The sequence below is a fragment of the Ictidomys tridecemlineatus genome, chromosome 6 (assembly GCF_052094955.1).
Source record: "Ictidomys tridecemlineatus isolate mIctTri1 chromosome 6, mIctTri1.hap1, whole genome shotgun sequence".
Lineage (NCBI taxonomy): Eukaryota > Metazoa > Chordata > Mammalia > Rodentia > Sciuridae > Ictidomys > Ictidomys tridecemlineatus.
In genome coordinates this window covers 191,382,014-191,409,839 of record NC_135482.1, presented here as the reverse complement: position 1 = coordinate 191,409,839, position 27,826 = coordinate 191,382,014, and the positions used below count along the sequence as shown (strand labels likewise).

Here is a 27,826-nt window from a genome sequence, read left to right as displayed (position 1 = left end):
CCCCCACCCCCCATGCATTTTCTAAGGTTTACTCATTATAATTGTTAATTTTCTTTTTCCAAATCCACTTTTAACCGAAAGCTGTTAGACTGGCTTCAGGAGCCTGCAGCAGGCCGGCTGGAGCCTGGCGGAGGAGGGAGAGGGTCGTGTAGGGGCTGGGGCCGGGGCTGGGACCTGGGCGGGCTGGTGGGAAGCCTTCAGGAGGGGCCCAGGCAGAGACTGCAGTGACAGTGCCCTCCCCGGGCTGGTCGAAGCACCTCACTGGTGACGGGTCTGAGAGCACGTGGCTACGTCATGGAAAGCCAGTCTTTTCAATGCAAACTTCAACTCCTCCTCCTCCCTCTAATGCCTGTAACTCACATCCGAGGCTGGGCGAGGAATCCGGAGGGGAGATCTTCCTCATGCTCACGGTGGTTGGAAACTGGAAGAGTGAGAGGAAGGAGGAAGGGGATTTGTGGAGCTCTCGACCTACTACGAGACTGACCAGGGGAGGGGGCACCTAGATTTGCATCTTTTCTTCGTGGTGATTGAGAACTGCAGGTTCAACCCGATCCCACTGAGCACTGGCGATTGATTATTTAAAAAAAAAGAAAAAGAAAAAGAAAAAAAATCGGCACTGGGAGAAGGGAGACTCTTCGGCTGCCGGACTCAGTCCCGGAGGTGGTATTGGTGTGTGAGTGTGTGTGGTGGTGGTTTTTTTTTTTTCTTTTCTTTCCTTTTTTTTTTCTTTTTCCTTTTCCTTCCTTCCTTCCTTTCTTTCCTTTTTTTTTTTCCCCTTCTCTCCTAGGGGCTACACAATGGCAGTCTTCTCTCAGTAAGATGAATCCTGCTTTGCCTTCTGCAGATCCACCCATCCTCATAACGATCAAGTAAAAGGCTATGGTTTTCTCTTCGGGGATCTTTTGTGCATTACTGCTCTCCCTGATTAGTTTTGGTCTCAGTTGGGATTTCTTTGCCTTTTTGTTTGACTTCATGCTGAAAAAGGATTTTTTTCCCAACCTTTTGGTAATAATCCAGTGGTGATCGAGGGGGGATAAATCATTCACCCTGGCCGAGAAAAAACAATCACTGAGAAGTCTCAAAGAAATATACCACGTGAGGGGAAAAAACTGGGAGAAGATCCGGAATATTATCGTTTTTCCTATGGTAAAACCGGTGCCCCTCTTCAGGAGAACTGATTTCAAATTATTATTATGCAACCACAAGGATCTCTTGTTTCTCAGGGTGTCTAAGCTGCTGGATTGCTTTTCGCCCAAATCAATGTGGTTTCTTTGGAACATTTTCAGCAAAGGAACGCATATGCTGCAGTGTCTTTGTGGCAAGAGTCTTAAGAAAAACAAGAACCCAACTGGTAAGCAAAACATGCATCATGTTATGTTTTTCCTCATAATAACCTGTCTGTTGCTCATCGAGCTAGATCTGCAGTTCTGCTATGCAGGAAGGCAGGGAAACATACAAGGAACCAGGACAGTGTTGCATATAGAGGTGCTGCATGAATAAACAAGTAGCAGCTGGATCCGCGTCTGCGAACCTGAAAACCATTATCAGCATCTCTTGGCTGTGACACGATCCATCACTAGGAGGGCGGAGGAAACTTCTTTTTTCCTAAATGTATTTGGTTGCCTGTGCTTGGTGGAATATTGAAGGGCTACGGTTTAAGGTTGTGCCCAAGGCAGCCGAAGCTTCGGTAGTTGGCAGGAGCTAAAGCGGCGAGCTCTCCCGTACTTCTGCTGCAGGTTCGGGGACGTAGCACTAGACTTTCTGATTAGCTTGCACAATATTCGCCACCTCGATCACCTTTACCAAAGTAAGAGAGGCCCCCTCCCTCGAGGCCCCGCTCCTCCGTCAGCCCCCGCCTCCCTCCCCCGTCTAGCTCTCGGTGCCCGAGTATTAACTCATTCCCTCTGTCTGCCTCTGACACATCCTGCCACTGGGAATACTTGAGCAGGGTTTATGCCTGAAGGGAACCCCGGGCAGAGAAGACAAGCCCAGCCCCTCTCGTAGATGTCATTTAAATCCCCTCTTCAGAAAGCCCTGTCAAACCCTGCGTCTGAGTCCCACCGGGGATGAGAGGGGCAGAGTCCCTGCCTTAAGTCTCCCGGAGATCATGCGCTGGGATTCTAAAGGGCTCCAACAGGGAAACTTGCAGTACATTACATAAGAAATGCAAATGCAGGTGATTTGGGGAGCCGCCGAGGGGTTCACTTCCCCTCCTCTCTGTCTGAAGTGTTTGGGGGCGGCCGAGTTGTGGGCGAGCAACTCGGGGGTGGCCAGGCCGGAGGGCTGCACGGTGGCGGCAGCCACGGGCAAGGAGGCTGCGTGCGCCTTTCCCGGAACAGCGCCTGCCTGCAGCCAGGGGCTAGGGGAGTCCCCCCACTGAGTTCAGGATAGGGAGGGACCGGCCCTGTGTTTGTGTCTGGAGCTGTGTGGGGAGGAGGGGGCGGGACCCGCTGTCCTGCAGTGGCAGCCCGGCGCTGGATGCTTTGGAAGCTGGCACTGCGGTGCAGTAGATCATGGATCTCTGTGGCTACCCTGACACCCCGAGCTCAGCCAGGGGCCGCGCTGGTACCCGGAACCCACTCTGCTGGGCAGCAAGTGGCTGCCCGCTCCCAGCCTCTGAACTTTGCTAATGCAGCTAGTTGGGTTGATGCGCTCTGAGGGGGCTGCCGCCTGAGGGTGCAGCGGGAGCAGAGGAGGAGAACAAGGTGTGGGTGGGCGGGGAGGGAGGCAGTGGGCGTGGAGGCTGAGCACCCTTTAAGCACCACTTATGCAGCAAGAGGGAAAAAGAATTTTTAGTGGGTCCAAGAGGGCCGCTGCTCACTGATGCTCACGTACTCGGGCGGAGGAGGTTGCCCCCAGCTGGGGTGCTGAGATGGCAGTGGAGATTTTGAGAGTTGCCTTTCCCTGCCAGGCGGGCTCCGTGGTGCAGCAGACTGTCTCTGTCCTGGAACCCTGGTCCTTGGGCTCCAGCTCTATCCCCGGTCTGACCATCCTCCCATCCCCACCCTTATACCCTTCTTTGGCCTAACTTCTCAGCCTTTAGCAGCCCTGTAATAGTATTGCCCCCCTGAGAATTGCCCAGGGGAAAAGCAGTATTCACCTTTCCATGTGCATTGCTATTTCAGCTAGGAGGTGTCTCCCAGCCTCCAGCATCCCAGGGACACTTGCTGAGGCTTGGTTCCAGCAAAACCAATCCACATCTGCAACACAGTTTCACAGGACTTCCCAAAGTGGGGCAGGCCCAGGGCTGCAGCTGGGAGGGGAGGGGCTCCCGCTTCACACCTTAAGGATCCTGGTTTTCTGAAGCCCTCTCATGTCCTCCTGTGAAAAGATTTAGCTGTCTTCCCAGAAAGGACTACTTTTGTAAAAGCATTATTGTTTAGATTTGGCCATTTGTCTAGGGACCTTGAAGTTAGTCCTTCCATAGTACCTGAGAGTGGGAAATAATTCCCCAAGAGCAGTGTATCTTTGTAGGCCTTTCTGTTTCTTTTATACACAATTTTACTGAAAACACTAATTTCCCCCTAAATACCATTCAAAACATTTTTATTACACTCCCCTCACCCCACCCACTTTCATCTCTCTGGAATAACCCCACCCCCTTTCTCAGGCTTTTTGGAAAGTGTTAAACAAATGACAGCTTATTTTTAGAGCAATTTAATTTGCAGCTTATGAATACTAAAGTACTTGTATATGAAGTGCCTGGTTAACTCAGGATGTGCCTTACAACACAACCAATCAGGGAGTTTAATCTTAGATTGCCAGTGATTTGAGTTCCCATAAGGGGGTTGCAGCATTTAGTAGATTTTTAAAAACTGGGACATTATTATGTCACACTATCTCACCTTCTAAAAGTTTTTCTTTTAAGCTTGAATCAAACTCATGACTAGCCATCCTCTTTTAGTATTGCATTTGGCAAGTTCCATTCTCCTTCTGCTATTAACATGAGGACTAAAATCGTTTGCAGGTTTTTGATCCCAAGATAGCAGTACAACTAAGAAGTTAATTGGGTAATTAAAATAAAACAAAGACTAAAATCCTCTTAACTGTTAAAACCAAAAAGAACAGATTGACTACTACCTATTATGTTATCTTAAATCTAAAAAGAGGACAATTAACTGGTTTCAAACTAAGACGCTTGGCAGAATACTGCAAGTACCAGTAAATTTGGTGTAAATCACCTCTTCTTATTTCAGAGATAAATATTAATTTTTCTTCCCAGTCTCCGCAAATTATGCAGTGTGGGGTAGTTTGGTCAAAAATTCCTGGGAGGAATTTCAGAGCACTGCTATATAATCAAGTTGATGTGAAAATAAGGAGATAATAGAGGTGTGAATTTAAGGATGAAGTTATTCACCTACCCAAAAGTTATTATTAGATTCATAGTGCTTACAGTTGTTAATAGTTGTTTTTATGTAAAATTTAACTGGAAAAGAACATGCAAAATGTATTTGTGTTACATATACTTAATGTAAATTGCAGTAGTTTAAAATCTTGGATATAAATTTGCTATCATCCTAAAAATACCCAATATGGCACAGTTCAACTATTATTAGAGAATGAACACCCCTCCACACACACACTTAAATGTCCTATTTTTCCCCACTTTCAGTAGAGCAGTATCCATGCACTTAGAATAAATGTTACCTGCTGCAACTTTAACTATATGAGTCATGCAAGGTGACTGTATTTTGGGAAAATCATTGGACAGGAAATACTAAGTCTAAGTCATTTATATTGCCTGGAGGAGACTTGATACATTTCTTTGAACCAGTATGATAGTTTGTACTGACCAGTGTGTATAACAGGCTAGTTTGGAAAATAATCTAGGTCACTAATCTTGAAGCAAAGCGTGAGAAGAATGTGCTTGAAAGACTAAAGTCCACAATAAAGATAAATACTAAAGTAATATCATTGCCATCTGTTCAGACACATAGTTAAAAAAAAAAAAAAAGCAAAGAAAGCAATGGCCTCTCAAATGTACATATCTAGTAAGTGACCACAGGACATCCTCAAGCCCCTGTGACTTGCTAGGATTTGGGGCATGGGTCAGTGGCAAGGAGGATAGGCATGAAGAGGATGTTCTAGACCTAGTTTTGCTAAGTACTTCAGAACATCCCACAAACTTGTGGAGTGTTTCTTTTTCTGAGCTTAGTCTCTTTCTCTGCCATGTAACTGCAATGGAACCATCAGGACTTGGTAGTACCAATTAGCACTTTCTATTTCCTGTTGTTTTTAGCTTTCAGCTCTGCTTTTGTCTTTCACTAAGCTGTTTCAGGCACCAAAGATACCCAAGACACTTGGTAGGCCACTGTTATTCACTTAGATATACATTGTATTTTTGAAGCTACTTGCTTTACATCTATTGCTGTCATGGAATTTGAAAGTAAGAAAATATGGGGAGAGGGAAGTAAAAGACTAAGCACTTTTTACTCAGCTTGCAGACTCATTCTGGGTTTTGTAGAGTAGGGTGAACCACAAATGGGCTACAGCTTCTGCATTTCTATACACTAAATATGTGGCAAACCAAGATGTAAAATTCAGACTGCATTCTAGAAGACCAAACAGGTGTAAGGTTCTTCTTCTAAAATGTTTGGCTTTGGGAGTGGGGTTCCATGTATGAGTTGTCCTTAGACTCCATCCAGGAAGCTTCAGTTACTGAGGGAGCAAAATGAGTTGCGCAGAATTGTGCCACTTTGAAAACCAAAAAATGGCATTCAGATAGGTTTCTGAATACTGACTTGTTGGTAGAGTGGATTTTTCTTTTTTGAAATTTCTATATGTTAACAAATAAAAATTTAATGCTTAATAATCTAAACTTAGTTTTAATAATAAAGATGACTTTGGCTGTACCCACATACAGCCTGTTCTTCTCTTAGCATCCTTGACTGAGAAAAGTCGTTCAAATGAAGCATTACTTTCAGAAGGTGCTGAAGCTAATCCCATACTATACGTCACATTTCCCACACTGAACCACTTTTTAAAAATGTTCGAACCCAGTCTTCCATGTTTTAGTAACACAAACACTGGAGACTTTTGTGAAATGTTCTTATATTAAGGTAACAAGGACAACAACCAATGTTTTCACTCCTTTGCAAATTTTGGCATCATACCTCACTCAAATTGACTCATGAGTTTTCTATAAATACCATGTAGATGTCTCAAAATGGAAGCATTTAATCAAAATAGTTTCTTATGCTCTAAGAGGAAGCAGTTGGGAGATTTAAGCAGTATAGCAGGATCTCCTTTATTAAGTTTTAAACCATTGCAATGTGCTTACATTTGTAATAAAAACTTTTACCCCAACTGGTAAGAACATTTTACTCCCTTTCAGTGGGGACTGTGGGTCAGGGATATATCTACTCATGTATCTACCTGTCTAGTGTTGTAATCTGTGTGGTTTTCATGAGGTTTTAGTTTGTATACCATGCACCAGATTTAGTTATGAGTTGAACTTGGGCACTGAAGGGCAGGGAATTTCCTGGGGGAGACTTCTCAGTTACTTAGTATACTTCTAGAGATACAAACATACTTTTGCTATTATGCTTTTGAGGGACCAATCACTTCCTGATATTTTCCCTGAATATTTTTCTAGTTGCTACAAACTAATTTCTTAAGTCAGAATGCAAAAGGTAGGATGATGAAGGGAAAAGAAGTTAAAAGGAGGAATTCTTAGGGCTTTCTAAACTTGGGGGACAATAGGAGGAATATCAAACACACGTTTTAAAATGAAGAACATGGAAGTTACTGTTTGCTCAACTAAAATGGTCTAAGAAAATCTACCCAACAACTGTTGGGCACTACTGTCTTTATCCTTATCTCCTGGCAAAAACTCTACTTATGACAGGGGGCAGGTTCTTAATATATTTCAGTAAAATAAATAGGGCAAAACAGGAGTCTCTGAAAAAGTGAACTCTGGGACTATACCTGATAGTATTTATGCTTACTTCTTTCTAATAGGGCTACCCAAGAATGAGGCTTCTAAATGATAAGAAACAAAAAAATAATGGTGAAAGGTGTCCCTGGTGTTAACATCAGGCTCTTCATCGGCTGTGGTAGGTCACCTGAAACATGGTGTGCAAACATGCCCTGGCCACAGTTTATAATACTCTTCCTTCTAAATCTCAAAACTTGAGGCCTGCAATCTATTCCTCACACTTGAGCTTTTCTCAAATGCAACCTAAAGAGCCAATCGCATTCTTGCCTTCAGGCATGCTCAGCCTTAAAATCTCAAAAGGTTGGTGCACCATTGGGTTCCGCCTTCGTTTTCTTTTCTAATCTTTCACTTTCGCCTCCTTTCCTGTAAAAGTTGAATGCATTGTTCTTTTCTCTTTTGCTCTCCTGCCTCTGAAGATGGTCACTGGGATTCTCCTTGTGGCTAAGGAACCTCTCTATTTCCATCTCTTGAAAGCAGTCGCCCCCTATCATTTCATTCTCTCGCAGTTTTAAAAGCCCTCATCTTCCAACTTGAGAGCGCCCTGTCCTTCCAAACCCTGCACCATCTGTTTCTCTTGCTCCTTTTGGAGCCACTTTAGAAGGTGGCGGTGCTGGGCCGCTGTGGCCTCGGCTCAGAGGCCTGGAGTTTGTGTCGGGGATGGGAAAGTTTGGCAGAAGCCACGGCTTTGGGCAGAGAATTGTGTCACGATCTGTGTTCTGCAAAGCCTGGCGCCGGCGCGCGCCGCAGCCCTCCTCGGTCCTGTTTCCACACTAGGAGCCCCTCGGTAGGTAAGCTGGCCTCCGAGGTGGACGAGGCAGCCCTGGAGGGCGGGCGTGCCGGGGCGGCCAGCGTCCCCGGCCCCGCCACCCGCTACGCTCGCTGGACAGCACAGCAGCGCGTCCCCTGCCACCGAGCGCCGGGGGCTCCGCTACGCAATGCGGCGGAAGCGGCCCGTTGGAGCTGCCGTAGCGCGGGAAGTTTCCGTTGCCACGGAGATGACCTCTGACCCCGGGAGCGTCTTCCACGGCCAGCGCAGCCGTTGCTACGGAAACCGCGGCGGCCGGAAGCCGCAGCGCTGGAGCCACTAAGCGCGGTGGCGGAGCTCCGGGTCCTCGCTGGCGTTGGGCGCGGCCTCTGTGCACCTGACGGCCTGAGCGCTGGAGGGAAGTCCTGTCCCCACCCACAGGTGGCCGCTGTGCCCGGCCGCTCCCCAGGGCCAGCTCAGGCCTCGGGACCGACTGGAAAGAAGGACGGAGCGGAGCGTTCGGGCTTGAGCCCAAGGCCTCGCCCGCAGGGGATGAGCTGGCCGGTCTCAGCCTTGGGCTTCTGGGGACCTGTCTCCTCTGCTGCAAGGACACTGGCATTGAGGAGGCCAAGCTAGCCCAGCCCCAGCTTGTTGCAAGGTTCTAGGCTTCAATAAACTTAGGTTTTTACACCCAGTCCCATGTCCCTCCTTTCCCGGTACCTCTCCTGGACTGTGTGTGTAGGTAGGATTCTAAAGTCGGACCGTATCAGACACAGCCCCCTTTAGGATCCTGAACAACCTGCGCCTCTTACAAGGGTGGCCACTGTGCCAGGGCAAGGAGTGACTTCCAGGAGCAGTTATGGAATTGTAGGCGCAGGCGCAGCCACTTTGAGCCTTGGATGAAGAGACTCTTGTTTTACTTGGGACACTCTGGGAAGCGCCTCCTGCATGCCATTGAGTGGTGTGGTTGGTGCTAAAATAGATGGCATTCCACCATTTCCATTGTATCTCCTGATGTCTTTTCCTTAGAGACTTCTAAACATTCTTGAGGAGTGGGGTGACCATTGACGCTGGCTTGTTGTTCTTTCTTTCATCTTTGGGTTATTGGAAAGAATCACTTAAGTGTTACCTATGTTTTAAAACCTCATTTGTAAATGAAGAAGTTGAGAAAATTATTTTCAGGGTGTATTCCAACTCTGAAAATTATAAAGTGTTTTACTGAGTAGTAACTATAATCTCCCTTTAAAACTTAATGAACATTTAAAAAGTGTTCCAATTTCATGCTGGAAGTGAAGGGGTGAAAAGAGTTCTTCCCTCAAGGAATCTGCAGGAGAGAAGAAGAGCTGGATCAGTTCTGATGGTGTGATAGATACTGGGAGCTGTAGGCAGATGAAGGAGTTTTAAGGCCAAAGAAGAGATCCTGGAAGGCCTATTGGAGGGAATACAACTCAGTTGGGAAGAACCACTGGGAGTTAGTCTCTTGGGAAAGGCACCTGTGTGCCAGAAATTATAATACCACTGGGCAGTCAGAGGATGTTTGTAGGAATTGGCAGGTGGTGGGATTAGAAAGTTCAAGAACAGACTGTGCATTCTGTGTGACATAATCACATTTACCCTTTAGAAACCCGTTTTGGCCACAGGGGGTGAAAGTATCTTTGAGTCAGTCAAGATGGAAGATAGAGAGGCCATAGATGAAGCAACTAAGGTAGTGAGTCATGATGCGGTTCAAACTAAAGTGCAAGAAAGGAAGTAGAGTCCATCAAAGTGGGCGGGTTTAAATTTGAGAAGTAGGATGAAAGAAGAGTCTAGAATTTCTACCTACAGGTTTTGATTGGACCAGTGTTGATGCCAAAATCCTCTGGCCATTTGTCAGTAATGCATCCTCCGTCCTTGAAATGTAGTAAAACCTCTCCTGACTTCATATTGTGGAGCTGAGGAAACTTAATGGCAAGTCAGAAACTTCAACAAATTTCTAGGTTAAAATTCAAGCTGTCAGTTTTAGGAGAGTTGCCCTGGATAAAGAATTCATTTGTCTTGACTTCAAATCTGAAAATTCTTAGGAATGGGAAAAATGCTTTACAATAAAGATGACTCACAATGATTTTTAGTGATTCTTTACAATTCTTTTATCAATAGCAGGTGTTTTTGTACAAAATACTTTGTTCCGTTTGAGGAGTCAAGCAGTGCACTACAAGCTAAATTTTCAGATTAACTATTCAGGTCTGGCAAGAAGAGAAGGAAGTGTGAACTTTGTTGAATTTACATATGTAAGTGTATGCACCTGCTTTTTAGATAGAAATGAATGAAGTTGTAATTAAAATGCCGTTTCCCCCTCTGTAATGTCTTTCTGCACAGTTACAACAGCTCACTGAAGTATGTGTAACCTTTTTGGTAATACTCTCTTAGCGTAGCTTGGGAGGGATTATTATCTCTATTCTTTCCACTTCCTGTGTGCAGCAAATGGTATACTGTTGTTGTACTCTAAGACATAAGAAACATGAAAAAAGAAGGCTTAAAGACTAAAAGAAAAGTAATATCCCTTAATTATGACTTTTTTAAATAGCTACTTAAAATCTGCAACTCATCTTCTAAAGTTGTATTACTATTGTGCAGCAAGTGTTGTAATTGTTAAGCAAAGAAATCAAACCCTCAGTAGTCACTATCATTCTGCTTCAACTTTTTTTTTTTTTTTAAATTGGGGCAGATTAAAAGCAGGAACCCAGTACGATTGAATATTCTCCATGCTCTTAAATGATTTTTTTCTGGGAATTTATATTTTTCATTAACTTAATTATTTTTTCTGTTACATTAAAAATATTATCCAACTCATGGCTATTAAGAAAATAAAATTTCTTATACCTCAGACATATAATAATGGATATGAAATAGAGGCAATACTTTAAAACTTTTCTTTATTAACTGATACATAAAAGCATAAAAATTGTACAATTTGATGAGGTTCCATGTGAAGCTTTTATACATGTATACAAGTTTAATGATATAGGAAATACTTTTAGTGGAATGATATTAAATATGAGAAATATTTTACAGACGCAGTAACAGATTTTATGTAGGTATCATAGTCTGGTTTCTGTTGCTATACCAATGCCTGAGACCAGGTAATTAATAATGAATAAAGGTTGATTTAGCTCCTGGTTCTGAAGGCTGGTAAGTCCAAGAACATGACGCTGGCATCTGCTTGGCATCTGGTGAAGGCCTTCTTGCTGCATCAGAACATGGTGGAGGGCATCATATGATGAGGCAGAGTACATGTGCCAGTAGATAACTTATTAATCCATGAGTGTATGTTCAACTTCCTAGATTTTTATAAACATATTACTCTTTTGCATTAACAGAAGCGTCCTAATTATTTTGAACCCTATATAATTCTACCTACACTCTAAGTAAGTAATAATCATAATTACTTTTTTAGAGAATGTTTTCTGTGTGCTAGGCACACAGTCACACACCTGATTTAGACCTCAAAACCATAGGTAGGAATTTATATTTCTGTTAAAACTTATGAAACCCAAATGTGAAAAGGTTAAGGAAGTTTCCTGAGACTCTCCAGCCAGTAACTGAGGGATCTGGGTATATATCCAAGGATCTTACTCCAGAATATATACTCTTAAGTCCTCATGTTGCAGCTGCCCCCTAAAAAGCATAGCATATTCCACAGCATTATGTGAAAGTGATCCATAATTTGTTTCTGTGAATCATTCTGATCTGAAACTAAAAGGAGATGCAGTATGTTCAGTGTTTAGATGTCTAGAATTTTAATTATTTCTTATGAAGATATGATTTACATATATTGAAATACATAGTTATGAACTTTACAGCTTGACTTATTTTGACAATTGTGGGCATCACTGTAACCAGGACCCCAATGAAGATAAAAAAAACATTCCCACATCCCAGGAAACTCTGCATTTCCATTCATGCCTTACCCACATCCTCTCTGAGAGGCAACCACTGCTTTGATTTCTCTTGCTTTAGCTTGGCTTGGCTTCATTCGATCATGAACTTCTTGAACTTTTGAGTTATTATTTTTGTCATTGTGTGATGTGTAGAATTGATGTGGTAGCTTCTGTTTTAATTTGTAAACTAGAATCTCCTAATTGAAAAGACTAACTTTTTAGTTAACATCTAGAAGTCATCAGGAACTATCAAGGGTCACAGTCTACAGAGCCTGCCACGGCTAATGTAGATGCTGTTGAGAGACAGGAAACTCCTGGATCAGAGAAAAAGTACTTAGGACTCAGTGTATAACAGATAGTATGAGCTTCAATTTGTCATCAGTCCCCTTGTTACCAGATCCAGGATTTGGGCAGTGCTGAGTGACTCAGTGGATGTTTGTACACAGTGGATTTGTGTCACAACTGAGAAACGTGGAGTTTAGGAAATCCCTACTCTTCAGAGGCTTCTAGCAAAGCTGCCTAATTTTTATCCTTCAGAGAGACAGTATGTTTAGTATCCTGGTCAGGAAACAAATGTGTCCTCTAATTTGGAGGGAGACCCCATCCCTAGATTCCAAGGCTGTTTGCTATGCAAATATCCTTGGGGAGATAGTCTGGTACAAAAGCTGTTACAGGACATGTAGAAATGCCATGGGTAAGTTGTCATATACATCTACTTCTTCAAGACAACTCTTTCTTCCCTTTCAGTGTGACTCAGTGGTGCCAGGCTATTTCTACTGTTACAATAATGCTCTTTGTCGAGAGAAATACTTTAGGTGGAAATTAACTTAAAAATGATCATGAGGTTTTGAGAAGATGGACAATATAAAAGTCTTATGTGATAAACCTACCTGCACTTAATGACTAAATATGTAATCCTCTATGATGAACCTCTAACCATTCAAATTTACATTTAGTTACTGAGAGAGATTTAAAATGTGAGTACTTAGTCCTTGACCTATAAGTTCTTCAGCTAAATGTACAGAGAGTAATAGGTATGAGATGGAGTTCTGACAGAAGACCCATTTAGGATGAAAGGGGAAGAAAGGAAAATATTTTATAGAGGTGTGACCTGATGTGACTCCTGAAGGCATGTTTCAATTAGCAGGGGAGATAAGCATGTTCTTGGCAATGGACAGATGTAATTTATGTGAAAGTCAAAGGCTAGACTTATTTTTGATAGAGTGAGAGGTACAGATTGGGGATTCATGGGAAAGTTAATGGAATGGTGTTTTTGAGATTAGTGGAATTATAGTTTGAAGTCTGAAAGCCTGGTGGAGGAGTTGGACTGGAGGTATTAAAATTAATGAACTAGAGAATGTTTCTGAAAAGGGGAGTAAGATGATTGAGAATTGCAAGATTATGGGTAGAAAGTGTAATGGATGCAACTGAGTGTGGGGAGGGGGAGTATTGGGAGGAAGGAGTGATTTGTGTGATTAGAAAGCAATCAAAGAAAATGTTGTTCTGTCAGTTAAAGATGGGAACCAGGGCTTGATGAAAGGATGGTTCTGGGTGTGTAATAGAAGCAGGTGGAAAGTCACTCACCAGTCAGGAATGGAATAATTGAAGACCCACGCTAAGAAGTTGTGGGGGCACAAAGGACCACACTTCTCTGAACTTAAAGATGGGTGAAGTAAAAAGTGTGTGTGACGGACAGTGGAGTCACCTTTGTGGAGGCTCATGAGATGATTTATTGAGAATGTGAAACAGGAAATGTAGTGAGAGGTTACATCTATGTCCTTGATAGTTAGGTACAGTGGATAGGTAGGTGAACTTACGTTATCTAATCTCTTATATAATTTGAGGCCACTTTTCTAGCTCTGGAGCCTTTCTAAACAAGGGGAGAATGGGTTTTGGTACTCTCTTCAAGGTGTAGCACTAAATCACTGTGTAGTACTTAGAGGCAGCAATTTATTTCCTTGCAACAGGATGTTTTCTAGTGTCATGCCACAATGGGGAAAGGAAAAAGGTCACAGCCTATTCCTTGTATTAATACAAGGAATTTTTCACCAACTTTGTTCACATTTTTTTTTTCTGTTGGAGTTCTAAGGTGCTGATCCGGCTCCAGTAGTGTCACATGTTTTAGCAGCCCTTGATGATCATTGTTTAGTGGAGTCATGCCTTAAAGAACAGTTTGCTAACAGCACAACTTTTGGAAATGAATTTTGTTCTTTCTGCTATCTTCTAATTTGATTTGTGTTTTTTTTTGGGGGGTCAGTATCTGTGCTCCAGATGTTGTAATGTCATAAAATTTTATAAAAGAATATTTTAAGGAAGATGTTTTATTAAAACAAGATCAGTTGGATTATTAAAGACCAGTAGGGGGAAGGAACGGGGTGGGTGGACAGGAGGAGAGGAAGTACTGGTGAATGAAATGAAGAAAAATGTTATGTGCATTTGTGAATATGTCAAAATGAACCCCATTATTTTGTATAAATATAAAGTACCCAAAACATTAAAAAATTATTAATGGCTATTCAAATTTTTCAATAATGTAACTAGTAATGTCTTATAATCATTAGTTGCCATTTCTTTGATTTAGAACTGGGATCCTTATTAGGGATTATAGTTTCTAGAACAATATTCTTAGGATTACAAGTACAATTCCCAAAAAAGGGGAAGGGGTTCATTGTAGGCAGTGATTCCAGTCGTGGATATACTGTGGTAGGAGCAGATTGACAGCTTAAACCTGAATTCTGTTATTTCAGTGGATGAGTGGTGACTTAGTCAAACTTTTTGCAACTTAAGGTAAAGTCAGAAGACAGTTGCACTGTATCAAAAGTCTGAATGCTGTAGTGTTAAAGGGTCTGAGGTTGTGCATTAGCATGTCTTTGAATTAAAAAGTGAAATGTGTATCCTTTGCACAGAAAGGTTCCACTCTGGACTCCCGGTCCACTCTGTGTCATTTGGGTATATACCTACTTTCTCACTGTCTCTGATGCTCATTAACTTGTATTTCTGAGAGTCTGAGGGAAGGAAGTTAAGGTCATTCAGTTCCAGCTGACTTACAATCTTATTCTTTTATTTTTATTATTTAAAGTAGAAGGACACATTGTCTATCTCTGTGCACCTTAATAACAGCTTTTACCTAACAATTCTTTCATTTCTGTTACAGTTTTAATGTAAGACAAATCTTTGACTATTCCTTTCTTGTACTCTTTAAAATTTATAATTGTAGAAATACTTTTGAATATTTTGTTAGGAGCTAATCTTAACTTTTCTATTGTAGAATTATAAGAAAATTAAGGAAAATAATAAACTTGGGTAGTGCTAATAGATACATCAGTACAGGCCCAGAGAACTTCAAAAAACTGAAAGAAAGTGATTTTCAAATAATATACATTGGAATTATTTCTTGATTGTTGCACAATGTTCATATTTTGAGCTGCTAAATAGTGAAATACTATTTTGAGTATTTTACAGGTTAAAATGTGGTTTGAGCTTTTCCAATCTTAAGGGCAAACACTCAGCAAGTTGCGTAAATTAATGGGTGTGGTTATATGCTAGACATTTAGCTCGTGACTAAATCTTGGACGTTTGTGTTGTTACCCCATCTGTTAGCTGTGAGAATCTTTTACCCAAGAGAGTTATTGAGGAATGGTTGATATTGATAATTTGAAAGCAGAAAGTAAAAGTTCAGAAGTATGTTCAGTACAAAAATAATTAATAATTTGTGTTTTAAATTTATGATTTTGAAATAAAAACAATATTTAATATTTATACCAGTTAGTTTCTTGGCTTTCAAGCAACTTTTGTTGAAATTATTATTATTTAAAATTTAGAAGTAGAGATCTGCAGCATGGCATATAATAACTGAACAAGACACTTTTAAGTATGTTTATTCCTATATTGTTCACTAGTCAGCGTCTTGGTTATTAGTATTTAGAGGTTAGTATAACATAAGCAGCACTTTAAACTCCTTACAAATAAATGGGCTACATAAATAACTCAAAAGTAAGGGTTGGAATCTCCAGCTTGTGGTATATTTAAATCACACTGTGGTTTCTACTATAGGTTTATTTTTGTCTGTTACTGTGATTTCTCTTACATACCAACAGGTAGTTTTAGGTGAAAAGCTGAAAATAAAAATACATAGTCAATAGTGCTTAAAGTTATTTAAAACTTACTGGAAGAAATGAAAAGCATTCTGAACAACTTCTATTGGCTTTTCTCTGGATAGTCATTGTGGGGTTTTAAGATATCCTGTGTCATTGATTCTCACTGAATGTGGTAGACAGCCTTGGCAATAGTTGCTATTTCTTTTACATTATTATCTCTTAAAGACTGCTATGACTATTTCAAATCTCTTTATTAACCAGTTTTATGGAACAAAGGGTGAAAACCCTGCTTTGATGCTGTGATGATTGTTTTTTGCTTATTTTATTTGTTTTTAGTTTTCTTTAGGCACCTTACTTGATCAGGAGGGAGAAGATAACAGGCCCAATTCCAAGACAGTCCTAAAATTCATCACCTTGTGATCACTTTGGAGGCTGATCTCCAATTTGATTAGAAGTGATGCTTTAATAAAACAAACAAAATGGATGATGTTTATCGGTGACAGTAACATTTAGCTATTTTTTTTTCTGATTAATATTGTAGGGTGCAGTGATATCATAGAGTGATCTTTCATTTCTGTTACTCTGGTGCTGAAGGGCCCATAGATGTGTAACCATCACCACCATTTAATTTTAGAACATTTTTATTAACTTAATAAGAAATGCCACACATATCAGTAGTCACTTCTCATTTTCCCCTTCCCCATTCCCTGGCAACCACTAATGTATTTTCTGTCTATTTAGATTTGCTTCTTCAGGATACATCATATAAATTAAATCATACAATATGTGGGTTCTTTTACTTACCATAATGTTTTCAAGGTTCATGCATGTTGAAGTATGATTGATGCTTCACTTTGTTTTATTATAAGACAGTATTACATTATGTGGATATATCATTATATTTATCCATTTTTCAGTTGATATACACTTGGATTATTTCCATTAGTTCCCACTATAGATGATGCTACTGTGAACATTTGTGTATAAACTTTTGTGTGTGAATATATATTTCAGTTCTTTTGGGTATACAACTGACAGTGGAATTGCTAGGTCAGATTATAATTCTATTTTTGACAATTGGAGGGATAACCAAGCTGTTTCCCAAAGGAGTTGAACCATATTACATTTCCTGTAGCAATGCATGAAGGTTCTAATTTCTCCATATTCTTTCACAACACTTGCTATTGCCTGTCTTTTTGACTAATCACTCTAGTGGATATGAACTAGTATGGTATCATTGTGGTTTTGATTTGCATTTCTCTAATGACTAATGATATGGAACTTTTCAAGTTCGAATTGACCATTTGTGTGTCTTTGAAAAAATATCTATTCAAAATTTTTGTCCATTTATAATTGAGATGTTTGTCCCTTTATTTTTTAATTATAAGAGCCCTTTATATACTATGTATACAAGTCTCTTATCAAATTTATGATTTTAAAGTATTTGCTTCTATTCTGTTTATTATATTTTCATTTTATTAGTGGTATTACTTAAAGCACAAAGTTTTAAATTTGTTGAAGTCCAATTTATGTTTTTTCCTAACTTAAGTATTCAATATTATATCTAAGAAACCATTTCTTAAGATCATAAAGATTTCATACTAAATTTTCTTCTGAGGGATTTGGCCCTTACACTATGTCTATGATCCATTGTGAGTTAATTTTTGCATATGGTGTGAGACATGGATTGATCCAACTTTATCTTTTGCATGTGGACAATCTTTCAAGGAATATTATAAAATTTTATGACACATACACATCTCTTTCTGAATGAATATATAATCAAAAGTCCTTTTTACCATTTTAATTTGCTTTATGGAACAATGATTTTACAATGTCTTGGTATTTCAGACAAATAAATTAGTTTATCTTACATGAAGCTTAAGTAGGGATACTGTGAAATTTTTGGTAGCAATGCATGTTTTCTTTTACTGTAGCTTAGTATATAAGAGCGTATTAAAATTTAACATTCTTGTGCAGTGCATAAGAACTTTCAAGAAATTAAGATAGAACATGTGTAAGTCCATTCAGGGTACTATAAAAAGTATCTTAGACTAGGTATTTATAAACAATAGAAATTTATTTCTCTTAGTTCTGGAGGCTGAAAAGTCCAAGGTCAAAATGCCCCATGATTCAGTGCCTAGAGAAGGCTTGTTTTCTGAGAGATGGTGCCTTCTTGCTGTATCTCACATGGTGGAAGGGAAGAACACAATTCTTCAAGCCTCCTTTAGGAGGGCACTGATCCCATTCTTGGGGGCAGAGTCCTTATTGGCCTAATTATTTCCTAAAGGTCCCACCTCTTAGTACATTACAGTGGGCATTAGGTTTAACATATGACTTTTGAGAGAACACAAACCCTGAGACCACAGTGAACACTTCAACTATTTGTAGATAGTGAACTTTGAATGAATAATTTTTATATCCATAGCTTTGGTTCAAAATTATTCTGACTCTTCTATGTTTATTTTCAATGCATGGCCATTTCATTAGAATAATGACAATGTGACACTATATTTACATTTAATTTGTCTGCTTAGTTTTAAAGGTAATGTGATGAAGGTCAGGATTCATTGTGTAAATTATACTTCTTTTATTTAAATTTATTCTAATTCACTTATTAAACATCTCTTGCAAAATTCAGACACTCCTTGATATGAATGTCATCAGAGGTTTTAGTAAAACAAGCACTTCTGCTACAGTTTGCTCTGTTTTGTTAAAAGAAAAACCACTCTGTTATCCAGGAAATTATAGCCCTGTCTTTTAAGATAGGTGGAACCTCTCCTAAAGCAGGAGGACATTCTTAGGGCTTATCACCTGAGGAATGATGCAGACATGGACTTGACCCCTGAAAGTAGGAATTAACTCATACCTCTCTGATACTTCCTTTGGGTTTGGATATTTAAGTTGCTAAATATAATTGGGCATTATAGACAAGTTGGGAGCTGAATGGGGAGGTATCCATATACTGAACTTTAAATTGAAAGAAAAGAAACTATATGCTAGATTATTCAGTTTTATTCCATTCTAGGTTGATTTCCTTTATGTTGTATGCAAATATTTCATTGCCTTTTATTTAAATATTGTGGCCTTGCCTCGGATGTGCTCTGGGGAATTAAGACAAGAGACATTTATCTGTGCTTGAGCCGGAGTATTAAATTCAGAGCAGTTCCAGTGTCTCCTTCTGAAGCCATCACTGGTGCGGTACCAAAGGGGAGGATGAATCTCAGGTGTGGAAAAGGCTGGGCGAGGCTTAGCTGACTTTCCAGCGAAAGCTTGGAAAGATCTCTGTAAACAATTTTCTGATGGAATACAATAGTTTTTCTCTTTGAGGTGAATTTTTTTCCTTTATGACATCAAACTTTTTCAATTAATTGCCAGAGTTGAGTATCATTATGCTAGATGACTTTTGTCTTGCTGTTCTGGCTTATTTCCTTCTAGACAAAGGCTTCCAAACCTTAGAACTGGATAGGATTGTGAACATGTGATGTTAGCATGTTGGTTTTCTTATTGCCTTAATCTATATACACATTTAACATCTGGAAGCATCTACCTGTATATACATACACACAGCATCTGGAAGCGTCTACCTGTATATACATACACACAGAATTAGATGTTTGATCATGTAATTCTGTGTGTATGTACATACAGGTTTGTGTGTGTGTGTGTGTGTGTGTGTGTGTGTGTGTGTGTGTGTGTGTCCGTATTAGGTGGGTATATAGGTAAATTAAGCAGAGATATCTCTATACTATTTCTTTGTCCAGGTATACTTCTTTACATCTAGTGAATTGTGTTGAATGTTAGTTTGATTTCTATGAAAATAATGATGACATTTTTATTAATTTGAATGTCTCTAATCTAAACTTAGGGGTTGAGCTCTAAGTACAACTCACCATTTTGATAGGGGTTTTGATGATATTATTATAATATTGAAAAATAACATATTTAAAAATCTGAGTTTCAATTTGCCTAAATATTTCCCTTTTACTGAAAATGTCCTCCAGAATAAGTAAAAATCTCAGTATTTTATGTCCTCCTCTATATTGCAGAGGGTCTTTGGGGTCTAACTTCCAGCCAGAAGCTTGCATCTTCCTTTGTCTTGAACTGACCCAAAAGCCTGCCCCCCTCTTATTGATCTAGATGGGCCAGTCTTGAGTAATCCTGCCTGAAGGTCACTAAATGCCTCTGTTTTTTTTGTCTTCCTTTGGTATTTACTGTTAGATAGTTCTATATTTTAAAATTAATTTTTATTCCTTTTTTTAAACCAATAAAGACAGCAGTATATGTATGAAATTTAGAGTTAAAGATTAAAATCCTATTTGTAATTTGTCTGTACCTCCAAGTTGTTTTCATTTGTTTTGCTTTTGGTGCCAAGAGAGGATATACCTCTTGATATGTTTGTATTAAAGAAGACAACATATGCGTAGCACACCTACTGTCATACCTAGCTTGCAGATGTTTATTAATTAGTTCTTTCTACCCCATTTCCTTATCAGAAACAATGTTAGTTTCTTCTCTATATTCTCTGGTGAGTGACACATGCTAAAATTTGCAGTTTTTGTCATTAAAATAATATTTTAAAGCTTTTACCTGAAGCTAGTGCTATAAGGTTACCAAATATATTTTTCATCTTTGAAGAATTTAGTTTTAAAAAGCAGTTTTAAGTTCACTGCAAAATTGAGAGGGCAGTGAAGAGAGTTCCCCAACACATGCATGGCCTCCCCCATTGTCAATAACTCCAGCACAGTGGTCCATTTGTCATAACTGGAGAACCTCCATTGACACTTCATTATCATCCAAAGTCCATAATTTAAACTGGGGTTCATTCTTGGTGCTATGTGTACTATGGGTCTGTGCAAGTGTGCAATGGTAATATCAGCACTAATAATATCAGCACTATGAAAATATCAACCGAGAACTTTCATAGCCCTAAAAATCCTTGTGTTTTTAAAGGAAGTTTCCAAGTAAAGCTTGCAGGTAGTCACATTTAGAGGCCCAGAAAAGGCCTTGTTCTCTCCCTGAGCCTCATTTTGTACGTATATAGGCCTCACTTTTTTTTCTTTGGTAAACCTTTAGGGCCTAACATTTTTTTAGAACTTTTTTTTTTTTTTTTTAAATTTTGCTTGGTCAAGTGGGACAGATGGCAAGCAGTTTTAATTATATTGCTCTTGAGTTTCTAAAGAACGTTGTCAAATACCTGGGCTAGCATATTAGTATGTGTGCTTTTCTTACACATACTGTAGAGCTGAGTATTACTCATGTATACATTCCCAAATGAATATTTAAAGCATTTTCTAGGCTTTTATAATATGTGTATTTTACTTCATTTTTATTATCTTCATCAATTGTTTACACCTAACAATAATTACCTGAGGAGCTTTGAGGTAAACTCCATGGATCTTTCCTACTCTCTCATGTTCTTACCCTAGTTATCAATGAAGGAAGCACACTTGAAAGCAACCTTTTCATATCATTGTTCTGCAAAGAGAGTTCCCACTCCTTTATTTCTTCAGATTTAAAAGGATCTCACTTGCTGCTTTGAACTCTTCATTTTGCAGAGGGGCTTTTTATTTCCTTTCACAACTTCCTCCCTGCCTACTTCTGTCTTTGTGGTGCTGGTGGTGATTCTGCTCATACCTGAACACTGTCTGTCAATTTTTTATTAGCATGCAAATTGTGCCCTTTTTTTCTTCCTTGAGTGCTTTGGCTCTATCACTCTTTGTTTTTTTCTTTAGGGGGAAAAAAAGTAATGTAGACATTTGAAGTCTACGTTGAACTTGCCTCTTTCAAAGCTTCATGGGAAGTAAGCTGTTGCATAAATGAGCATTCTGTCTGGAGTGAGGGGAGATTAGACCCAGTGAGCACACTTCCCTCTCCAGGCCTCAGGTATCTGGGGCTGTTTCTCACAGCTGGCACCACTGGGCTTGTGATGGGTACTTATTGCTCAGGAGTGACAATGAATGATGATGATGATGATGATATAATAATAATAATAATAAAAAAAAATAATAAACATTTCCCTTTTTCTTGGGAATACCATCAGAAAACATGCAATTCCAATGTACTAAGAAAATACAGTTCAGAGAACCTGCAAGTGAAGATGGTCTGATTCAAATTGTCAGTCATCTAATTAAATAATTGGTTTCCTATTGAATTTTTAATAATAATAATTTTTTTCTAGAGATATAAGACTTTGGAGTACATGAAATTTCTTCTTAAGTTTCTTTGTACTTTTTTGAATATCAGTTACTTATTTGGAATTTTATAGTATTGTTTTCTTTATTTTTTTCCCCAGAGTGGCTATGAGTGGGAGAAATATCTCAAGAGAGTTGTAGATGAGAAATATCTCAAGATGAGTTGTAGATGCTGAGAGAGTGCCCTGGGCTGTCCAATGGCACGGTGGAACCTCCAGCATATGACTGGAAACTGAAAACTTGGGAAAGAACAAGGGAATAGATGGGGAGTGAGCTAGAGGGGAAAAACAACACCCCAGAATAGTTCTCGGACTACTTAATAAATTAAGAGGACCAGCCAGGCATTTTTATTGATAGTAGAATCAGCTGACTTATTCCTTAAAATATGGATAGCAGTGTGAGACACACACTCCAGATACTGCAGATCCTGAATTAATACATTCTTCTTTTCTTTTCCTATTTCGACCAGGTTTGAATTCCCTCCTCCCACAAGAAAAGATCATTTAAATATATGACATAGCAGCACATCCTCTTCTTTTGGTCATATTTTTGACTTTATGTATATAGTTTTTAATCCGCTATTGTCTTTTTAAGGAGGAGGACTTTGAATAAAGGCAGATGGGTTTTATTGACGTTTTATTTGCTATGTGAGGGTGACTTCCCTTAAAGATTGAGAATTGTTTAGCTTGTATGGAAGAAACTCAGGAGTAAGTTTCTCATAACTGAAATTACTAAAACAGAAACTAAGGTTAATACTTTAAAATGAATCTTCCCCTATAAGTAGTCTTACTGTCTGAACTTAAAGTATTTATTTTACTTCACTTAGAAGGTAGGTTTCATACAATAGAATTAATTTGGTTTTCATTTACAAAGCTTTGCCTACTCTTCTGCATAATTGTCATTAAAATAATTATAAGTTGTGTCAAACAGTTGACTTTCTAGACATTAAAATTTCTGATGTCTTATACTTTCAGCTACCACATTTTATTGTTTGTGTTATACTATAGGCTGGCTCTGGTTTGACCACAGCTCTGATTTAGCACCTGCCCCTAGATTTATCCTGCGTCTAGTAGTGATGATTACCCAAGTCACCACGAATGTAGATTTCATTTGTGGGGCATAGCTGTGGCAGCAGGGATAATACTTTTTATCAGCATGAGTGACCTTTTCTATCACTCAATGTTTCCAGTTCCATTTGGGTATCGTCTGCAGAAATGATTGCCAGATGTTTTGGCTCATTTGGCCAAAGTCTTCCTTTAACTCTGGTTCTGCTTCATCACTCATCTCTCTAGGTAGTGTTGCTTAGGTCAACCAAACCAAATTTTAGTTGTCTGAAATAGAAATTAGCAAATATATGTTTATTAATCAACATTTTTCATACTTGAAATATTACTGAGCCTATAGAATTTGTGTAATTCATTAGCAACTTGTATTTTTGGGGATTCCTTCAAGTTATTGGGAATTTAAAAAAAATTGCATAAACTTCCAATATATCTTGAGTTACTTTAGAACATTTTAGTTTAGTCCTTGATGGAAAAATCTCTAGCAGGGATTGGTTTGGTTTACATAACAAAATTCCTTTCAATGTTGAATGAGGCTAGATAATCTGAAACAGCTGCTATTGACACACACTCAAGTATACACTCTCAAGTATATACAACTTAAAAATTTACTCTATTATTTTTAAATAAAATACATAACGTATGTACTTTTACACTGATAAAAAGACTACTTCTTCCTGCATTCGCCTTTGTTACCCTGGACAAATCTTTTAAATGAACACTCTTGCACTTGGACTTCAAACATACTTCCTTTTACTTTAGTTTTACAACACATGTGCCTATCACAAGGAAAGGTCCAATAAAATCTGAGGTTCTGGCTAACTCCTCAGTATGGGAGGAGTATTTTGAGAGTAGTAGATGCTCAGTAGACCTTTACTAATTGAACTGGTTGACTTATTCTAATATCTTCAGTATGTAATCCAAACCTGGAGAAGAATAGGTTTAAATAACAGCAGTATCCTCTTTGTTCTTTGAAACTATATCTAAGATAAATGTGACTGCAACAATTTATTCCTAATTTGCATATCCGAATAAATTTTGTCTGGTTTAGTGCAGTGTTGTAGTAAGGGTCCATGAGTCTAAGAGTTAGATGTGCCCTAAAATGTTATCCAGCCCAACTTTCCATCCAATGTTTGACTTCCTTCTATAGCAGAAGTTTTTAACCTTTGCTCTATATCAGAATGTCTTGGAGAGTTCAAAAAACCCCAGTTATGTAAGAATCTTCAAGGGTGAGACCCAGACACTGGTATTTTTCAAAACTCCTTAGATGACACAGGTGATTCAGATGTGCAGCAAGGTGGGAGGTGTCGTTCTATAAAATCCCTACAAAATATTTTTCTGGTTTGATGGAGGTAAAGATGGCATCTTACTACTAAATTTAGTCTTTGTGTTTATCCCATTTATTAAAGTAGCAATTTAACTATAAGAGTGCTTAATTTGTAAACCGGTTAAGTTACATAACATAAACCGGGCTTACCAATTTAATACTCAACCTTTGACAGCACTGAAGAGTTGCATTTAAATCTGAATTCTCTTCTTTGAAGTAGTATTGCAGCGCTTTTGAATGACTTCCAAAAGTCTGATCATAAAAATCACTTCAATCATTTTCGAATTTTGCTTTAGCAGTAATCAAATTATTTGGTGTGACTCAGATGAACATTTTGCTCTATCTTAGAGTATTGTGATCATTTCATTTTCCAGGACCTGGGGAAACAGATAAGCGATGGCCAAATCGTTTTGTTTTTTCGCCTGTACCTTACTGTTTTAACTCACCATCTTTGTAGTTAGAAGTTAGTTAGAATTTTTTGAAATGTGCCAGCTTCCTAGGAAAGTAACATACAATGTAGGAAACATCAAATGCACTGAAAGAACTTAGGAAAAGGGTGAAGTCTGGGTTTAATACAGCTCCTTGATTTTAGAGAAAACTATATGACCACACATACATGCACACTTGCTTAGGATATCATCGTCTGTCCTGAGCCCTCCAAGTCAACTCTTTTGAGCAGTTTTGCATTTCCTTTAGCCTTTTAGTATACTTAAATACCTAAAGTCCAGAGTTCGACAAAGCTGGGTTCAGGTTTCACTTCCATTTCTCTTATTGTGCAACCTTGAACAACTTATTAATTTATCTAAACCTTAGTCTCTGTATTTGTAAAGTGAGGGTAATGACATGTATCTTGTAAGGGTGTTATGAGGATTGGTAGCAATAATGTTTATAAAATCTCACAATAGCTCCTGGATTACAGTAAGGGCTCAGAAACTTAAATTCTCCATCAACATAGCACCAGCATTACTGGGCAGATTTATGATAATTGTACAGTAAGATATTTTAAAATAGTAGCAAGACAAAATTCTGAGGTTAGTGCTGTTGAGAACATCAAATAATTCTCAGATAGATATGACCTCAGATTGTACTTTTCCCAACTGAGAATTTTAACACACATAAGCAGGGAAGGCTATGGAGCATCCAGGAAGCTGAGGCCCCCCGGATTTCCTATAGGGTACCAGGAAAACCAGCCCTGAAAGATGACTTGGGTTAACTAAGTCCTTCTTGTCTGTATTGCTTGTCGTCTTGTCTGCTACATGTGAAATTGCCAGATAAAATAGAAAATCCATGTAGATTGGGATTTAGATAAATAGCTATTTTTAGGACTAAGTATGCCCCCAATATTGCATGTGATATCATTATATCAAAAATTATTCACTATTTACCTGAAATTTGAACTTAACTGAAAATTCCATAGATTTTTAAATTTTATTTTACTTTTTCTGAGTCTGACAATCCTACCTCCATGTCAATATTTTGGGTTACAGGTTAGGCAGGTTTTATCCTAAACTAATTCTACTTTTGAATGAACTATTGTTTAATACGGGCAAAGCTTAAATTATAGCATTAAAATGGCTTTATTTGTTGAAATATTGTTGAAAATTAATACTAATAACCGTAATTAGACAGTAAATATCCAGATAAAACATGTTCTCCTGTTTCTCTAGTCTCAATAACTTCAGTGAATCCTGAACATAAGGGTCTCCCCTACATACTTAGGGCACATATGATAACATAAGTGTATTCTATTTTAAGAAAATCTGAAGTTAAAAAAGGGTGGAAGTGTGATTATTCCTTACTTCATTTTATAATTAAAGCATGCTATGTGCAAACATATCATTTATTTATATTTTACACATATTTTAATGTGGCAGTTTCTGAACATTGCTTAACACATTGAATTCTTCCTTCTAACTCTGGGTATTCTTCTTTGGTATTCATTTATTAACATTAATTAATCATCTTCCATGTGCCAAAAATTGTGCTTGGTGTTGTCAATGTAAAAATAATGAGACAGAATTTCTTTCCATGTGGAGCTTATATTCTACACTGGAGGCAGAATATAATATAATACACTATAGTGCAAGGTGTTGAAAGTTATAACCATGACATGAATTGCTTCTAAATATGGAAAAAGTAGCCTGAAGGAAGCTTCACTGAAGAGGTATTATTCAAACTGGGTTTTGTAGGATGAATAGAAGTTTGCTGGACAAGAAAAGAGTTCAGGCCTTTCCAGGAGGTGAGAGAGAATGAAGACCAAATCAAACAAACACCAAACACTAATTGCTGGTGTTAGGAAAATACCTGGAATGTGGACAGACAGATGACCAGAAATTGTTGGAGTCATTGATGAGGAACATGGTGATAAGATGATTAGACCAGCTGATTAGCAGTGGAGTGATCCTATGTGGGAGACATTTGCAAGTTAGAAGTAACAGAAGTTAAATGCATTTTCCCTTTCTGTTTCATATGAAGCAGAAAGTCAGAATATAAAAGACAGGGATTGTGTGTGTGTGTGTGTGTGTGTGTGTGTGTGTGTGTGTGTACATGTGTGTAATTTCCCCAAGGCCTTAAGTTCATTAGAGGCAGGGACCCTCTCTTGACAAACAATGCTCAATAAGTTCTTAAGCTTAAACATGAAAGACAAAATGTCTGTGAGTTAGCTTGCATTGTTGTGACAAAATACCTGAGATAAACAACACAACAGAAGGAAGTGTTGAATTTGGCTCACAGTTTCAGAGGTTTCAAGCCATGATCAGCTGGCTCCATTGCTTTTGGGCTGGTAGTGAGGCAGAATATCATGGCAGGGAGCACCTGGAGTGGAACAAAGCTACTCAACTCAAAGCAGATGGGAGGCAGAGACAGGAAGGGGCTAGGTTCCCAATATACCCTTCTCAGGGCACATTCCCTAGACCTCACTTCCTTCCAGTAGGTCCCATCTCCTAATATTTCCACCATCTCACAATAACACTAGCAGCCAGGGACCAGGCCTTCAACCCCTAAGTGTTTGGGGACATTTATGATCCAAACCATCACAATTTGTATAAATATGTACTTTATTATTTTGATAAATCTATTAGATATTGTGGGAATAATACAGGATGCAGAGTGACAAATCCATTTTTCATCCTACTTAGTTAAGTAATCATCCAGGGGTTTGATGTATGATGATATTATCAAATTAAACTTTGTCTTTAATAACTTCTGCCTTGTGATTGTTATCATTTACTTTAAAATGTAATTGCCTAAAGTTCTTTTTTATTATTATGCCGACAGAACTGTTCTTCTAGTTGACAGTTGAAGAATTCAATGCTAGGGAAGTCTGAGACAGATCTAATTGTGGACCTCGGATTCATGGTTGTAGCTTTATAGTTCAGTGCTTGAATCATAAAAGCTGAGATAAAGAAATAACAAGCAGGGATGCTAACAGAAGGATTTTCATGTTCCAAGAAGGGAGTTACTTTATAGAGAAGACAATTAATGTACTATTTGTTATTACATGAATTATATATTTTTACACTTCATTTTTTTCTGCATGGCTTGCCTTT

At 38.8% G+C, this 27,826-nt stretch overlaps 1 protein-coding gene across 1 annotated transcript in view; it reads left to right on the top strand.

Moving 5' to 3' along the window:
• Nucleotides 1-290: 290 nt before the first annotated feature.
• Fgf14 (fibroblast growth factor 14) overlaps nucleotides 291-27,826 on the top strand; it is a 635,314-nt gene continuing 607,778 nt past the window's right edge. The window contains exon 1 of the mRNA XM_005317008.4: nucleotides 291-1,351. Within this exon, the coding sequence (XP_005317065.1) occupies nucleotides 1,144-1,351 (208 nt within the window). The 5' untranslated portion in view covers nucleotides 291-1,143. The remainder of the gene's footprint in view (nucleotides 1,352-27,826) is intronic.